General features: G+C 35.5%; 1 protein-coding gene across 8 annotated transcripts in view; it reads right to left on the reverse strand.

Moving 5' to 3' along the window:
* Positions 1-4,802: 4,802 nt before the first annotated feature.
* LOC149801483 (interleukin-18 receptor 1-like) overlaps positions 4,803-12,897 on the reverse strand; it is a 31,999-nt gene continuing 23,904 nt past the window's right edge. For all 8 annotated transcript variants that reach the window (XM_089955637.1, XM_089955645.1, XM_089955641.1 and 5 more), the window contains one exon: positions 4,803-6,987. In XM_089955637.1, coding sequence (XP_089811763.1) covers positions 6,502-6,942 — 441 coding nt within the window. In that variant the 5' untranslated portion in view covers positions 6,943-6,987 and the 3' untranslated portion in view covers positions 4,803-6,501. The remainder of the gene's footprint in view (positions 6,988-12,897) is intronic.

A 12,897-nucleotide genomic window follows, 5' to 3' on the forward strand; every position in this document is an offset into this window, starting at 1 on the left:
AGTAGGAATACATTCTGAAAGCTATTTCTGAATAGACTCGAAAACACCAAATCCCCAGTCATCTTTCAACAACATACTGCCTTGTTGTGTTAGAAACATCATTTTTCATTTGCTATTTGACTCGCGCATGAGCAGAAGGGTAAAAATTGGAGTTCTTATTTTTTTTAAATTTTTTTTTTTGCTAAACGGAGCCTTTATTTTTGTATGGAGACCACTCTTTATTCCAAATGACCATCTTATCCTACTTTTTGCAAAGGCTCATCTGTCTGTTTGCAGTTCATACCAGTTTGCCTTAGATCTGAGACCAAAAAGTCTAAAATCCAGACACAAAATCGGATTCCAACCACGGGCGAATTTTGGGTAGAAAAATGCTGGGTCCAAAAAATGAGGTTTTTTTATCTGTATTTTGTAGTGCAACTAGATATTCCAAATTATTTGGTATCATTGTAGAGCTCTGTCTACCTTTCTATAATACCACCCACTCTAGTGTATCATGTATGAACATGATGCTACAGAGCTCGGCAGTAGGCTACTACCTCCTGCCCCGTGAAGTCGTTGCTAGGGGTTAATGTGTTAAAGACAAAGTCCCATCATGACCTCGACAACAACCAATCATTTTAAAATAAAGATAGAAATTGTTTATGATGGTTGCTACAAATTTTGAAACAAGGTCAGGATTTAGATCAACACCTGGTGTTTATAAACTAAAAGTCAAGGTCAAACTATTTTCTGAAAAAAAGTATCATCTCTAGAGAATAAATTTACACTACAAAATCAGGAAATAAAATTTTTTTAAAAATATTTAAAACTGACAATTAAATTGAAATAAATACATATTAAATCAGATATAATTAAATCAAATATACATAGCAAAACATTTGGGTAATATCTTGGCTAGTTAAACACATTTTGAAAGCTATTTCTGAATACATCCTAATACATCAACTTCCAGGTGATTTTCCAATAACCTAATGCCTAGTTGTGTTAGAAACATCATTTTTCATTGGCTATTTGGCTCACACATGAGCAGAAGTTGTTGAAGGGTATTTTTTGCTTCACAGACCCATTATTTTTGTATCGAGACCACTCTTTATTCCAATTGCCCATCTTATCCTACCTTTTGCAAAGCTTTGTCTGTCTGTTTGCAGTTCATACCAACCTGCCTTAGATCTGAGACCAAAAAAGCCTAGAATAACATAAAATCATGATTTGTAGGAAGGTCCCCATTTACACGCTTGGTACTTGTTCGTGATTTTGGAGAGTATCTTTCTTCCAAAGCTGGTGATTCACATGCCTGAAACCATGTCCTCGATTGCCCGGTGGAAAACTTGTAGAGAGATCTCTACTATCAAATTACACGTTGCAAAAACATATTATCTCCCTTTAGATCCAAGCATCAGATACCACGTACTAAGCTAAAATATAAGGTAAGCTGGTGCATATTTCAGTCCTTGGTATTGTTTTTATTAACATTTCATGCATGTGAGACAACAGTGTTGGGAAATTCATGATACATTCATACCATACAAGTCCTATACAGGCAAATAAATCTACGACATGCATGAAAGAAGTACATTTTAATGCTATTGGAAATATACATGAATTCATTGTAGAGTTGTGCTGAAATTGTTAATTATCCGACCCATCTGTAAGGTTAAAATGTCCTGTTTGCAGCGAGATTTTACACATGTAAAGATATTGAAAAGACATCCTTGATATGCAAAATTTATTTTATAATTATTAAATTTGCTATATCCACCCCATTTCATCATTTGCCTATTTAGTATTCAAACAGGAGAGAACAGATGTGAATCAAGTGAAAAATCCTGTTAAGGTCAGATCAAATTATCACTAACCAAATTTGGAAGTTACATGCACAGAACTTCAGTAAATAAATATAAATATAATATACTGAGGTCAATCATTTATCATCAAGATGTTTTTCATTATCATGCTCTGAAGACCTGTGACTAAACGTGCAAGGAATCATAAACTGTTGAATGCATTCGATGTTCTTTTAAATGTACATACTTGCTTCAGTTAGTGATTTTATGATTTTGCTGAACATATCATGAATTATATTTGTATCAGTAGTTCTGTTGTAATTGAAGTCTTATTAAAGCAACACACAACATGTACAAACAAGGCATTAATCTATACTGCTTTCCCAAATTTAAAGAGGTTTTTAACAGTAGCCAAAATGCTCAGGATGTTCTACTGGACTTGTATTTATAACTTAACAGAACATTTATTTAGAACTGCATTAGACTGTAATATTCTTAATTATTTAGTCTTTTCAGTATGTTTTATACAGAAGGTGAAGCGAAGAAAAAACTGTTTAAAACTTCCAATCAGCGATACAAAACACCTTTACGTGGTACCTTGAATTAGCAAATGTATAAACTAAGTGATTTGGAAGGTGAACCAAGAGAGTGTTGTACCATTAAAGTATATTCTTGTTCATTCATGGCTCCTAAACAATAAAACAGGATAAACTGTTTGTAAAAAGGTATTAGACAATTATCCCCATCCACTAAATCTATGCATACATCTACTCTCATAAAACTCTGTTCCTCACTTCTGCAATTACTGAACTTTAAAGCTATTTAGAAGGTTTCAATTCAGTTAACATAGATAAGTTGTTGTTGTTGTTGTTGTTATCGATGTTTTAGTCTATCATTATTCTTTGTGTTGAGGTTGAGATAAAACACTATACGGATTACAACAGAAATAATGTATGCATCATCGATTTATTCAACCAATGTGACTTGAAAAATAAAAAGTCTCCGTGAAATACACAATATGGGTAACACAAACATTCGTTCTTATTTTCAACTTTACATCTGCACATGCCCGAGACAGAAAGAGAGAGAAGATTCAGACATGTATTATGCAATGTAGGTATTACTATATTTTGTCAAAAAGTGAATAATCATTGCTGATAAGGCGAGTTTCCTGCCATAAATGTTCAAATTCAGCCAAATAGTATTGCTATAAGCCAGGGGTATTAGCTTGACCAAGTGGTGTCAAACCCTGTCACGATTCCACTAGAAGTCGTAAGTTTACCCGAAATTTCCAAAGACTTCAGTTATAAATTAGAAAGCCCATGTCCATTCTATACATAGATTTTTCGCTAATCAATGAAAGACCACAGATCTCAAAACTTGCCAAATATCTATCAACCATAAATCTGCATGATTTCTCTTCATCAACTTTACGTACCGTCAGCAGTTCACCCCGTAGAAACTATACAAATATCCTCTAACACAGGGAACTATTTTTACTGTGCCACCTTAGGCCAGTCAATTCAAGGTACATTTCGCCAGTACAACTGCATCACATTTGCCACCATGGTGGCATAAACGGTATCAGTCGAGTCCCTTCTTGTGTATTCCTTTGTGTAATTTACCGGTCTCCTACCATAAATACTGCCACTGGAGTCACACAACCAATGTACACCATTAGGTTTTAATAGGGACTATATTACTCCAGGGACACCCATGCGGTTTTGACCTGAATTCACTAAAAGTCAACCATGGCATCATGGAAACTCACTAACACTTCACACCATGACATTTGCTCCAACTAAATAGCTAATTATTTTGGGCTAAGGAATATTTCCATTGCACTGAGCTCCAATAATCAAACAAGTAATCATACAAATCTAAGAATTCCTTAAAATGGAGCACTATAACCAAATGCGCATACTCCAAATTTATTATGATATGATCCCCAAAGTGGTGGATTAGTCAGAAGCGTTATGTCGTACTAAAGTCTAATTGCAGGACAATCAGTCAATCAATAAATTCATCAGTCCGTCAATAACCCAAAGTGGTGGATTAGTCAGAAGCGTTATGTCGTACTAAAGTCTAATTGCAGGACAATCAGTCAATCAATAAATTCATCAGTCTGTCAATAACCCAAAGTGGCGGATTAGTCAGAAGCGTTATGTCGTACTAAAGTCTAATTGCAGGACAATCAGTCAATCAATAAATTCATCAGTCTGTCAATAACAACAAGATACATATTCAAAAAATAATGTAGTTGCCCTAAAGAACAGTTGTAGATGAAACCCTTATAAAGGTTACAGTTACTTAATACTAGTATTTGATTTAGATTTGATTTTAACTTAGCTTTAACAATCTTTCAGTCATATCGCTACAGTGTCTGCAGTGTGGCAGTTTATAGGGATGTCGACCATTTGGGCATTAAGCCGCAGACATGTAGCATGATGTCCCACACAGTCACATTATTTTTACACCAGGCCAACTAGTCATAACACCAACCTCCTAATGCTGAGTGTTTAGCGAAGCAGCTGTTAGTACCATTGTCATGTCTTTGTTATCACTGTTGGTTTGAACCCGCAACCTCCTGCATCCAAGGCGGACACTCTAACCACTAGGCCACCTGAGGAGTCGTACTGACTCTTAAGACTGGATTAGATGTGCAAGTATGTCCTTCTTGGTCATAATGTACCAATGTCCACGGGTTCCGTGATTTTGTCAAATAGTGTGCGTCCTTAATTTGTATGGATTATTCAGAATATTTGTGTAAACGTGTGCATCCTCACTTGCATTGCTAAATTTCATATTCCTTAGAACTGATAATACAGTTCCCTCCTTGATACATCACCATTTGCTATTAATGTACTGCCTCAAACAGTATTTTGTTTCGCTCTAACACCACCAGAACAAATGTCCTCTGTGTATCATTTTAAGGGTGGCTGTCGCCATTAGGGACAGCAGTTTTTGTATTGCCATTTCCATCCATACATGCATACAATTATACTTCACGACAAAATGTAATTGTAGATATCTTTTAATTAAGAAAATGTATTATTCACATAGTATAAATATAATCAACCAATCCTGCTCTTTTCAACACCATAACTTTAATGAACATAATGTATTCTTTTATGTTCTAAACTGTCATTCAAAATTGCGATTTGTTTGTATAAAAGACATTGAAATAAACATAAATTTTCTCTCCTTTTTCTTAACTTTGATACTGATTAACAATCGTCAGAATCAGAAAACCACTAATGCATAATACCAAAAAAAAATATATAAAATATTGATACATTGTTATTACAATTATGGAATATATATATATATATATATATATATATATATATATATATATATATATATATATATATATATATATATATATTCAACATTTCTAGTTCTACATGCATAATATCACATCAACTAAGCAGAGCAAAATTTTATGCGCTAAACAAAATGTAAGAAATAGTCACTTTCCTACATACATCCCTCTCTATTTACATGTTAAAACATGAATCACATAATAAGAATTCTTCATCGACATTATTTAATTGCGGGGGCGGGGGGAGGCTGGCAGTTCCTTTGGAATTTTCATCTCAAAATATTCAGGGTATATATATCAGTGATGAAATACAAGGAATATTTGTATTAATTATACTGTTCTAGAAGATTCATCAAATTTGATTATACATTTTATACAGTCTGCAGGCTTTAGCACCACTGTAACTAAATACTGGAATTCACATCTATATTCAGATGAACAGATTTAATGCCTGGTACATGGTTTTCAGTATGAACAATATTAAGAATAATAACACAAATTTTTTTATTCATATCACTGTGATGTCTGCAGTGTGGCAGTTCTGAGTGATGTCTAGCAATGGGGCATCATGCTACAGACATGTAGCATGATGTCCCACCCAGTCACATTATCCTGACACCAGGCCAACTTAAGTCCTATCACTAGCTTCTTAATGCTGAGTGCCATACAAGACAGCTGCAATTACAACTTTTATGAGTCTTTGGCATGACTCGGTTGGGGTTCAAACCTGCAACCTCCCACATCCAATGCAGATGCTCTAACCACTTACTAGGTCACTGGAGCGGTCTAAAATTATGGAGCAGAAGGGAAAGTTGGATGGAAAATTTAAAATACTTAACAGTGACTTTGATTTTGAAGACTGGACCTGCAAAATATACCTTCTAATAATGACATTGCAGTACACCAAGTCTCATCTCTTATTTTCAAACAGCTTTCGTACAAAGTGGAAGAGAAAGAGTGATAGAAAACTGAAAATATTTTGAGCCCTGACATTGAAGATAGAACCCTTAGTATGGTACATGCGACACAGTCAAGTGACAATGTACAAGTATACCAAGTTTCATCCCTTATTCTAAAACAACTTTAATTAGAGTAAAAGAGAGAAAAAAGGGAGACAAAAAATGTGGGCAAAGACCTTGACTTTGAAGATAGTGTGTGTGTGAGTTTTATTTTTTTCATTGGGCCTTTCAATACATGGTTTATAGCAACCATGAAAATTAGTATCCTACCAAAAATGGTGAATTCATGGTGATTATTAAACCAACCAGTCTTTTAAATTAATAAGCAGAAGAGTCTTGCCATGAAGAATTGATTTATTTTCATCCTACTGAACGAAACAATGTCAAAACAATGATTAAAAAAGAAACAATGGCAAAGTCATCATGCCTATTTTTAAAACAATCGTCGCAACTTTTTCCAAAATCTTGACAGTCTGTCAGGATCATAATCTATGCCATCTATTGTATTCAGTGATGGTGGCAGAGTCTGAAAGTGTCCTGTATAGACGGGTATGACAGTGTTGCGTAGATTGGTATTGAGTCGATGTGTCAGACTGGCATGCAATTTTAACTCGAACCAGTTACATGTTAGGGCAGCCTGTGATAAAATCACAATTACCAATCTGCTGTTCTCGATAACATTGTCGATGTTACTGATATGAGTTTGTCCTGGCATGGCATCTCTTTCTTCAATGTATCCCTTCAACTGCCTATCCCCATTTTCTTCAAGGTACTTAAGAATGGCCATGGCAACATCCCTATCTTGTTTTTCCTCTTCTTTGTAGAAAATGCAGAAATCATTTTCATATAGATGATTTTCATTTCCTTCTGCCATCTTTCAAGATGTCTGATTCTTTATTCAGTCAATAACTTCAACAACCTGGAATGAAAATGACTTCATTTTAATTCATATAGATATATAAGCATACAGAAATGTGTACAGTTTCTTCCAGTTTAACATACTAGACAGATGCTTTTTTATGTGTAGAAACATTATACAAAAAATGTGGCATTTAACAGTACTGATGAAGTAATTCAGGGCTATAAAACAATGGAAAAGGATAATGGGCTGGCATGAATTAATATGGTATTGATGCAACTGTTACAACACTGACATACCTGTAACTTGTGCCCATCTTTAAACAATACAGACCCAACATGCTTTTACTCCGTCATGCATGGACAGTACAGGTCATTGCAGAGGATCTATTTATTGAGTTTTATTGAAATTATTACAAACAAGTATTTGAAAATATGTTGAAATTTCATTTTAATATAGACATATAAATGATGCATAGCTCGATCCAAGTAATAATTTTCCAGCAATTTTAAACGGACATTCTTGTCACCTTCTTGCAATTTATGAGCCCTCATCAACAATCTGAAAAAGTGGAACTACTTTATGATGTCCCCACCCATCCAAATTGTTGAATAAATTAATATTAGTTATGTTGAATACAAATGAATGTAACATTCAAATAACTATGGAATTGTTATAAAATTCACACAGCTGCAAAGGACCAACAGTTTGTCAGCAATGTTTAACACCATACTGAATAGGGCTAACGCATTACTGAACTTTCAAAATAAGAAGATACTCCAGAGAGTGGGTGTATCTGCATTTAAGAACCGAAAAGGAAAAGAGGATGTATGAGAACAAGAGCAGATACTATTCACCAACCCACTAATTGTCACTTGGAGACGATTTATCATCTTTGAATCTTACATGTCTAGATCCAGTCTGTTTTACATTGTCTAGATCCAGCCTGTTTTACATTGTATAGAACCATTTTCTTTTACACTGTCTAGATCCAGTCTGTTTTACATGTCTAGATCTAGTCTGTTTTACATGTCTAGATCCCATCATTTTTACATATCTAGATCCAGTCTGTTTTACATTGTGTAGATCTAGTCTGTTTTACATGGTCTAGATCTAGTCTGTTTTACATTGTCTAGATCCAGTATGTTTTGCATTGTCTAGATCCAGTATGTTTTGCATTGTCTAGATCCAGTCTGTTTTATATTGTCTAGATCCAGTATGGGGGCCCCGAGTGGCCGAGTGGTCTAAAGCGCTCGCCGTTACGGATCACTGCCATCTCACCTCTGTCTGCGTGAGTTCGAGTCCAGCCTCGGCTAACGTTGGTACGTGAGAAAGCCTGCCAGTAGCTTCTCGTGGGTCGGTGGTTCTTCCCTGGGTTTTCCAGGGTTCTTCCTCCACCAATTATACTGGCCGCCATGTATAGCCTATCTTGTGCTGAAAATGGCGTTAAACCCTACAACAACAACAGATCCAGTATGTTTTGCATTGTCTAGATCCAGTCTGTTTTATAGTGTCTAGATCCAGTTTCTTTTACACTGTCTAGTCATCCAGTCTGTTTTACATGTCTAGATCCAATCATTTTTACATGTCTAGATCCAGTCTGTTTTACATTGTCTAAATCCAGTATGGTTTATATGTCTAGATCCAGACATTTTTACATGTCTAGATCCAGTCTGTTTTAGAGTTCTAGATCCAGTCTATTGTACATGTCTAGATCCAGTCTGTTTTACATGTCTAGATCCAGTCTTTTTTAGATTTCTAGATCCAGTCTATTGTACATTTCTAGATCCAGTCTGTTTTACATTGTCTAGATCCAGTCATTTTTACATGGCTAGATCCAGTCTGTTTTATATTGTCTAGATCCAGTCTGAATATTTTAATCAAAGCAGCTTCAGTGCACAAAAATGATGAAATGCAACATCATTGTCAATGATGTGTTGTATCACTCAAACTAAATAAAGATTAATTTTACTCTTAGTGATACAGTAAACACACAAACATATTTATAACATTACATGCTATGTCTTGTTTATCTTGAAACAGTACAGAATATTTGTGTATTGCAGTACTTCATCACCTTTTAATGGCCTCTTTACACCATAAAAGTTGATCCAGTAATTAAAATAAATGTTTATTCTTTAAAGGTATATAATACAAGTATATCAGTACAGAATGTTGACTGGGAATCATCTCTTATAGGTAAACATGATATTTGCCATTCACACTTGATGTTTCATGTTAATTGGGAATCATCTCTCATAGGTACATATGTGATATTGGCCATTCACACGTGATGTTTCATGCTGATTGGGAATCATCTCTCATAGGTACATATGTGATATTGGCCATTCACACTTGATGTTTCACACTGATTGGGAATCATCTCTCATAGGTATGTATGATAATGGCCATTCATTCTTGATATTTCATGCTGACTGGGAATCATCTCTCATGGGTACATATGTGATATTGGCCATTCACACTTGATGTTTCATGCTGATTGGGAATCATCTCTCACAGGTATGTATGATATTGGCCATTCATTCTTGATATTTCATGCTGACTGGGAATCATCTCTCATAGGTACTATGATATTGGCCATTCACACTTGATGTTTCATGCTGATTGGGAATCTTCTCTCATAGGTACGTATGATATTGGCCATTCATTCTTGATATTTATGTTGACTGGCAATCATCTCCATTAGTTACATATGATATTGGCCATTATTCTTGATGTTTAATGTTGATTGTGAATCATCTCTAATACTTACATATGATACTGGCCATTCATTCTTGATGTTTCATGTTGACTGGGAATCATCTCTCATAGGTACATACCTGACATTGGCCATTCACACTTGATGCTACAAATTGTGTGAGATCTGCTGATATCACTTACACACTTGAGATGATAACATTTTTGTAATCAACTTAATATATCAATCATGCAATTATTTCAAACCAATTTACATCCATTTCTCAGCTTAGAAAGTCATGCTAATATCAACTGGTGCACTGCGAAGGGCCCTGCATATTACAATATCTCAACAGCAGCTTAAACAGAAGAACATCAGAAAACAGAAGTTTGGAGAAGATGGGGATTATGGGTAAGGTGCAAAATTTCATGCAATCATTCAGGCAGGTATTAAAACATTTTACTCTGCCATAATAAACTCCTAATGAACAAGTTATTATAGAAATATACAAGTTGACGATGTTAATGACCTAAATTCAATCAAGTAAATGATTTCTCCAGAACTTCTTTTATGACCCTTCTGACACCAATTGTAAATAATTATAAACTGAGACCAGTTTGCTCTTTCACTGGTAAATGATCATTAGTACTGAAGACTGAAAGCAAGCGCTTGTAAGAGCTTGTCAAAACAAATGGAAAACAAACTTCCAGTACAAAGTACAGACTTTCAAAGACCATTGTGAACTAGTGAATTATAAACATATTAAGGATAACAACTCATCAAAATGATGACATGGAGTGCCGGAAGTCCATATTAATCAAGGGCTCATCAATATGAAGGTGCATACAATCCAACATCCCTTAGTAAAGTTAGGAGGACATGCAATGAAGGGCAACAACTCTTCTAAATGATATTACTGAACAAACTAAAATTAAATTCTTTCAAGGTCTCATAAATATCAAGCAGCATGACAATTCTGATTGAAATCCAACATAGCTTTAGTAAAGTTATGCTATGGAAACCAAAGTTAGGTGGATGGGCAACCAGGAGCCATAACTCCTGTAAATCATGTGGGATGATGGGCATCAAAAGCACTCAAGGTCCCATCAATATAAAGTTGCATGCAAAATTTGTCTTAAATCCAGTAAAATTCATAATAGTTATGCAGCAGAATGCTGGAAATCATATTTTTCAAGGTCCCATCAACCTGAAGACAAATACCTTATCGAAGCTATCTTGCAGAAACCTAAGTCAGAAGATGAGTACTCATAAGACCATAACTATTCCAAATCAAACCCAAAAAAGGCACATGCAAATCTATGAGACAATGATTATACAAAACCCATAAAAGACACATGCAAGTCTATGAGTCACCTGTCACACTAAATCCATAAAAGGCACATGCAAGTCTATGAGACAACGGTCACACTAAATCCATATGAGGCACATGCAAATTTATGAGACAACCGTCATACTAAACCCATAAAAGGCACATGCAAGTCTATAAGACAATGTTAATATCATATCCATATAAGGCACATGCAAGTCTATGAGACAATGGTCATACTAAACTCATAAAAGATGCATGCAAGTCTAAGTTCAGAACAATCACATAAAAGGTACATGCCAGTCTATGACTAAGTTCAGACCTATCACATAAAAGGCACATGCCAGTCGAAAATAAAGCTCAGACCAATCACATAAAAGGCACATGCCAGTCTAAGACTAAGTTCAGACCAATCCCATAAGAGGCACATGCCATTCTAAGACTAAGTTCAGACCAATCCCATAAAAGGTACATGCCAGTCGAAAATAAAGCTCAGACCAATCCCATAAAAGGCACATGCCAGTCTATGACTAAGTTCAGAGCAATCACATGAAAGGCACAAGCCAGTCTAAGATAAAGTTCAGACCAATCCCATAAAAGGTCAATTTAAGTCTATGTAATAATGTTTATACCCTATTGCATCAGCTTAGGTTGAATAGTTATTGAGTGCAACCAGTTACAAGCAACATTCTATGTCCAAAAAAAGTTAATTGTCAGGGGTCATAATTCTATCCAAAATGGAGTTTACAATATTATACACACAAAAAGGCAACATTCTATGTCAAGACAAAAAATTAATTGGCAGGGGTCATAATTCTATCCAAAATGGAGTTAACAAGATTATACACACAAAAAAGCAAAACATTTGGCAATAATACCATGTATACACCAAATTGCATCCGAGTACATTGTAACTTGCCTTAGATAACATCAATGTACAGCAGACACATAACTTGCCTTAGATAACATCACTGTACAGCAGACACATAACTTGCCTTAGATAACATCACTGTACAGCAGACACATAACTTGCCTTAGATAACATCACTGTACAGCAGACACATAACTTGCCTTAGATAACATCACTGCACAGCAGACACATAACTTGCCTTAGATAACATCACTGCACAGCAGACACATAACTTGCCTTAGATAACATCACTGTACAGCAGACACATAACTTGCCTTAGATAACATCACTGTACAGCAGACACATAACTTGCCTTAGATAACATCACTGCACAGCAGACACATAACTTGCCTTAGATAACATCACTGCACAGCAGACACATAACTTGCCTTAGATAACATCACTGTACAGCAGACACATAACTTGCCTTAGATAACATCACTGCACAGCAGACACATAACTTGCCTTAGATAACATCACTGCACAGCAGACACATAACTTGCCTTAGATAACATCACTGTACAGCAGACACATAACTTGCCTTAGATAACATCACTGTACAGCAGACACATAACTTGCCTTAGATAACATCACTGTACAGCAGACACATAACTTGCCTTAGATAACATCACTGCACAGCAGACACATAACTTGCCTTAGATAACATCACTGCACAGCAGACACATAACTTGCCTTAGATAACATCACTGTACAGCAGACACATAACTTGCCTTAGATAACATCACTGCACAGCAGACACATAACTTGCCTTAGATAACATCACTGCACAGCAGACACATAACTTGCCTTAGATAACATCACTGTACAGCAGACACATAACTTGCCTTAGATAACATCACTGCACAGCAGACACATAACTTGCCTTAGATAACATCACTGTACAGCAGACACATAACTTGCCTTAGATAACATCACTGTACAGCAGACACATAACTTGCCTTAGATAACATCACTGTACAGCAGACACATAACTTGCCTTAGATAACATCACTGTACAGCAGACACATGTTCATA

The sequence above is a fragment of the Sinohyriopsis cumingii genome, chromosome 4 (assembly GCF_028554795.1).
Source record: "Sinohyriopsis cumingii isolate HCF-2022 chromosome 4, ASM2855479v2, whole genome shotgun sequence".
Taxonomy (NCBI): Eukaryota; Metazoa; Mollusca; class Bivalvia; order Unionida; family Unionidae; genus Sinohyriopsis; species Sinohyriopsis cumingii.